The 6,052-nt window shown below is 33.3% G+C and overlaps 1 protein-coding gene across 1 annotated transcript; it reads left to right on the plus strand.

Moving 5' to 3' along the window:
- Positions 1-1,036: 1,036 nt before the first annotated feature.
- On the plus strand, positions 1,037-6,052 carry LOC143075017 (tyrosinase-like protein 2). Its single transcript, XM_076250281.1, has 3 exons — positions 1,037-1,411; positions 3,029-3,141; positions 4,647-6,052. The coding sequence occupies exons 1-3, from the start codon at positions 1,112-1,114 to the stop codon at positions 6,031-6,033; spliced, it is 1,800 nt and encodes a 599-aa protein (XP_076106396.1). The 5' UTR covers positions 1,037-1,111; the 3' UTR covers positions 6,034-6,052.

Below are 6,052 nucleotides of genomic sequence, written 5' to 3' on the forward strand. Positions count from 1 at the left end.
GTTCTTCAACTACGGACTTTATTTGGCTTTTTTAAAATTTATCAGTCATATCAGTGATGAGTCATTGCTCTGACGAAACGCGCGTCTGGAGCAAATACAATGATGGTATCTATGATGTGTTTATTTTATTGACAACACTTTTTAGTTTTTATCTTGCACAAACCACTGTACTAATACATATACTTCAAAAATGAACAAACTTTAAGAAGGAAATTCCTTTAAAAGAAAGAGGTAACGATAGTAGAATATTGAAACCTATCATAATTTGTCAACTTGCAGAAAAAAAACTATTTTGCTGAAATCACCATGACGAACTCTGAAATGGGAAGACAGTGTCCCACTTTGATCGGAAAATACATCATTTGGGGGCATATCGTGAAAATAATTAAATTAACTATTTAGGAAAATAACTCCCTTTTCTAGAACATTGTATTTGTCCCTGCATTTAAAAACATTTGTTTGGCTGAAACGAAAAAAAAAATGAACATATATTGTATGGACAATTTTTTTTTACTGAAGATAAAATTTTTACCTCTATATGTCTGTTCATTTCGAAGTGCAGTATAAAATGAGAGCGTTTTTACATGAGGTAGACGGACACACATTTAAGAAGAAAAAAACATATGAAATTTACGATAATAAATACGATAAGTTTGTTTGTTTGTTTGGTATTTTTTTTCTGAACGCCACTTTCAGTTACTTTAGGTATATCATAACGGCTAGTTTTATTGATGAAGGAAGTCAGCGTACCAAGAGAGAATCAAGGACTTGTCAATTAAGATCGGGATCGAACGAACCTGGTCACCAACAGAGTCGTTACTCGCAACATCAGAGGTGACAAACTATTGTAGATGAACTGTTTAAATGAATTAGCCATTGAGACCCCACGTAATTCTAACGATAATTTCGTAAGTATAATCATGATATTGCGTTGTAGTTCATGTTGATATTGTTGCTGGTGTTGTTGGTACTTGGTTTTTGTTGTCGGAGTTATTATATTCTATTTTTTGTTTTAATTCTCCATTCGTAGATATTGTTACTACTAACTAACCAGCTGATTATATTAATTTCCATCCTTTCAAAATATGGTTGCGACGCAAACATCTACCAAATGCCACTTCCGGCTCATTTGATCTCTTGTTTAAAGAATCGAACCTATGGTATCAGCCCAACCGAATATGCAGGTGAAGATGTGACTACGTTTTGCGTTCAGGAGCATCTATGGGTCGACGCAAAGAAAATATTCCCATATGAAGTGACAGAGGACACATCACGTTGGGTTTTAAGGTTGTTTGAAAAAGGTCGGAGGGAGAAAGAACAAATTTTGAGGATTAGAAAGGAATATAGAATGTTAACAAAAAACGAGCGAAACGATTATCATAGAGCTGTACAATTATTAAAACAAGACCAGGTATGTTCTTTGAAACAATTAAATGTAAATACAAATATATAAAGGCATCTTAAAATATAAATTTATTAGATACAAGTGTGGACACAGATGAGTGTGGATAGTATGTTTGGATGTTTGACAGTGTTTTATGATAAATGTAGTTCTATGATTTTCCTATATGTGTTATTAACTGTGTTGCACGATGACAACCAACCGGAGCATTAGGAGTATTGTTTATTTTATATTTAGTTTAGTTTTTATGTTCAAGACAGGCATGGAAGAGACACTAATTGCATTAGTTACCAAATGATTATGATAGAGTATGTTCCACATCTTTGATTTTGGATACATTTTATAGCTAGGAGAGCAACACATAATAGGTTCAATTTTTCGTGATTTTTTTAAATTGGGAGATGATATCTGAGAACATGATATAAGGAGCCTGTAATTCAGTGGTTATCGTTTGTTTGTTAGATACAAGAAAACGTCCTATACATATCAACTCTTTATAAAATTTGTTCCTTTAGTAAACGCACATGATTGCAATTTTGTTTAGGAGAGAAGCCTGGCACATTAAGCATGATTAACCATAATATAAATTAAAACCTGAAGTCGAAAAAAATAAACCAACACTAAGGCCATAATGACAAAAAGACAAACGACACTCTTGTTCACAAAACTCAAGAGTAAGAAAATAAACATTAAGCATATAGTGATGAGGAGAACCGATGTTCGTTTAAAATGCAGAGCAGTTACTCGTTTCTTGTTTCTCTCTTCTCTTTTTTAAGATTAGATCTTTGGATTTTCCTGTTTGAATGGTTTAACACATGTCAATGTTGAGTTCCTTTAAAGTTTGCTGTTCGGTGTGAGCCAAATTTGCGTGTTAAAGGTCGTACTTTGACCTTTAATGGTTTACTTTTTTTACTAATTGTGACGTTGGGCGGAGAGTTGTCTCATTGGCACTCATACCAAATCTTCACATATCTTACTACTCTAACTGACTACCATCGTGTTCCACGTGCTATAAATCCGGCAATACGTTGCAATTTGTCATAATTATAAACGAGGAAAGCAAAACTAGATGTTGGCTTATGCAAACTTAACACATCCGTAGTAATCTGTTCATAAATACACGTAGACTAAACATAACAAATTCGTTAAAATGCATAATAATGATTTTTTTTTTTTTTTGGATTTTTTTTTTATTACGAATTACATTACGAATTTCGTCTGCTTAAGCAAAATTCGTGTGAAAAAAGTGACTATTTCAATGTGGAATTCTTGTTAAAGGGTAGTGAAGTCAATTGTTAACGTCCTTTTACATGAGGAGATACTTTTTTAATTTATGTGATTTTATTTGATTGAAGAATTGATATCTGCGCCCCTACAATTGGCAGTAAACCGACTCAGCTTACCTGATTTCCATTGGATTTTTTTTTTGTCTTATTTTGTTGACTTTGTAAAATCTCGATCCTCAATGACCGACTAGAGATTTTTTACCTTTATTTCCGATTTCGACATTCTTTTTTGAAAATCTTCCATCAAACCCTCCACCTTTGCTGGTTCTTATAGAAGTCTTGACTTTTGATCTTGTTATTGTATTGTATAATTAAAACTTGTCATTTCTTGGTTTCATAGAGTGTATTTCCAAATAAATACGATGCTATAGTTAATTTTCACCGTGGAGACGCCATTGGAAGTGCACATTTTGGTCCAGCGTTCCCCGGATGGCATAGAATTTTCTGTTTGATGTAAGTTATTAAAAGTATTGAATGCAAAACAAAATTATTCACTAGAATGATGTTTTGCGGATCATAGTCAGACAAAGTGTGTCTGTTAAATGAGATTAAGTAAATATAGATGGAAATTAAATTCAAATACGTATTGTTTCTTTTACTTAAGACCGCATTCAAAGTAAGTATGAAAAAAGTAAAATTGAACTTTTGAACAGCAAATATACAGTATTAATTCTTTTGATACCTTTGAAGCAATTGAAAGAAGAGTTGACTGCATTTGAAATAATTTGATTAATCTTCATATTCAAATACATGCATATTCAAATACATGCATATTCAAACCATTGCTATGACATTAAACATGTTTCTTTATTCTATCATCAACTTTAATTTTTTTTCTTCTAAATTGGTCAATTCTACATTTTATTCAATCAGTTGGAAAAGCCTTATTGACTCATTTCTGTTCGAAATGGAATTAGTTCAAAAAGTAAATACCAAAATTTTTTTTTAACAACAGAAAAACTTCTTAACAAAATACCGGTTTAAGACGATCACTTATCGTGCGATGGTTTTTTTTTTTTTATAAGTAGATGACATTTTTTTTTTATATAAATAGATGACAATTCCACCTGTTTCTAAATTTTAATTTATCTTCATGAATGCATAATTACTACAATTGTAAATCAAAATGACGCTTGGATAATGAATAACCTATCCCAGATATTTAAAAACATAATTATCTACTTGGACATTTGTCACATCAACATTTTAATTAACAAGAAACACCTTGAATTGGCGTTAGTTCCTTTTTAAAAAGTACCATTCTCCACCCGGTCTCATGAGATTCTTTCTTCTTTGCATTTACGTACGTAGTAATATATTCTTAATTCTAAGAAGTATTACAGCTAATTTCCTAATGCTTGTAGAGTGAGACTTTGGTAGGCTTGCTTTCTCTGTTTGTATAAACTTAATTCAAGCTTTGTGATTAACTTTGACATCTTCAAACAATATGATATGTATAGGCATATCTTAACCAGTATATATTATATTCAAATTTGATTGCACATTATACCAATATTATTTATGCAATATACAAACAAAGCAATCAAGCTAACCGAAGTCTTGCTTTACATGCAGTACGTAATGAGCTGTAAGTAGGTGTAATAATCTTCAACTAAACAATTGTTTATCTAGAATAAATATAACAGATACAAATCATACAGAACATCTTTAATGTCAGAGAATTCCATGCATTCAGTACACAATAAAATTTGGTTTAACTATTTTTTTTTATTTTTTTCGTATTAATAGAACTATATAAAAAAAAAGGAGATGTGGTATGATTGCCAATGAGACAACTCTCCAAAAGAGACCAACATTACACAAAAAATAACAACTATAGGTAACCGTACGGCCTTCAACAATTAGCAAAGCCCATACCGCATAGTCAGCTATAAAAGGCCCCGAAATGAACTGTTCGTTTGTCCAATTTCTTGCAATACTTAAGTACTTTCTTTTAGATTCGAGGAAGCATTAAGGGAAATCATACCTACTGTTACCCTTCCGTATTGGGATTCTACGTTAGACAGTGAAATGAAAAACCCAGAGGATTCTATCATATTTTCAAAATTATTTATTGGAAATCCCGATGGCTTAGTGACTGATGGGCCTTATGCAAACTGGCATCACGATAATGGCGGTCTTTTAACTCGCAATGTTGGAGCAGTTGGTCGACCATTGGATAAAAAAGACTTGGAAAATATATTGTCCAGAAAATATAATCATGAAATTTTAAATCCTACAGCACAGGAACTAAAATATAACTTAGAAAACCATCATGGAAAAGGTCATAGCTTCGTTGGTGGTAACATGGGTCGTTTGAGATCTGCTGCAGAAGACCCTTTATTTTTCAGTTACCATGCATTTATTGACTGCATATGGGAAAAATTTCGCATTCAACAAATGTTAAATGGTATCGACCCGTCAAAAGACTATCCAAACACCAATGACCCGTTACAGCATCCTTACAGATTAATGGATGGATTTATACATCAGAATTATACAAACATAGATGGTTATAGCCATCACTTTACACGGGATATCTATACTTGTCAGGAATTTCCGACTTGTAGCCCGGAATATCCAGACTGTGGATCATTTTGGTTATTCTGTGACCAGACAAAATGGGTCTGCATCTCCAAGAGCTACAAAGAACATCTTAACCATTTAGATTCTACCCCTGTAGTTCTTAATACAGTTCAAAACAGATTTGAGATAAACGGGAGGGCGGATATGGACGCTTGGGTGTATTTAACTGTTAAAGTATATGTAACACGACCACCAACAGTTAACTTCAAATCCTATGCGATACGAGATGGCAAAGCGTCAAGCACTGATGTGTTCTCTGCGTCTCATTATCAAATAATGAGCGATAAAATACATCCGGGGAATCCTAAATCGTATTCAAAGCGTAGATCTAATGGCTCTGGGATGGAAAAGATATTTATACAAACAGATGGTTTAAACTACGATGGAACGTCACTAGAATACGCCATTATAGATGAAAGATTTGCTATGACAGAGGCAATAACATATGTTCCAGTGAAAAACCCCGGCGATGGCGTAACAAAAGTTCTTCTGACAGCATTTGATTCCGGCGGAAGATTGTGTAGACCGTTCTGTAAGCTTCCCGATACAGGACAGTTCGAACCATGCTCCGGTGCTGTTGCCATTGATTCAACAAGTCCTCTGATGTTTGGGGACACATATGCTGATAACATCCTTAGTCGATATGAGTTTAAACAGGATTTCCCTTACTCACAAGATCGAGGTATATTTATTATATACTATTGCGACTTTCAAGAGGTTTGGCCATGGGATATGTCTTGGAGCAAAGATAGCTGCTAAAATAAAATAAAATATGAGA

This window comes from Mytilus galloprovincialis, chromosome 1 (assembly GCF_965363235.1).
Source record: "Mytilus galloprovincialis chromosome 1, xbMytGall1.hap1.1, whole genome shotgun sequence".
NCBI classification, from domain to species: domain Eukaryota; kingdom Metazoa; phylum Mollusca; class Bivalvia; order Mytilida; family Mytilidae; genus Mytilus; species Mytilus galloprovincialis.

Bases quoted from the DNA above. Each gene is read 5' to 3' on its own strand.
- LOC143075017 (XM_076250281.1), top strand. From the start codon at position 1,112: ATGCCACTTCCGGCTCATTTGATCTCTTGTTTAAAGAATCGAACCTAT. The intron at 1,412-3,028 runs GTATGTTCTTTG...TTGGTTTCATAG, and splicing joins AATTATTAAAACAAGACCAG to AGTGTATTTCCAAATAAATA. The intron at 3,142-4,646 runs GTAAGTTATTAA...ACTTTCTTTTAG, and splicing joins CATAGAATTTTCTGTTTGAT to ATTCGAGGAAGCATTAAGGG.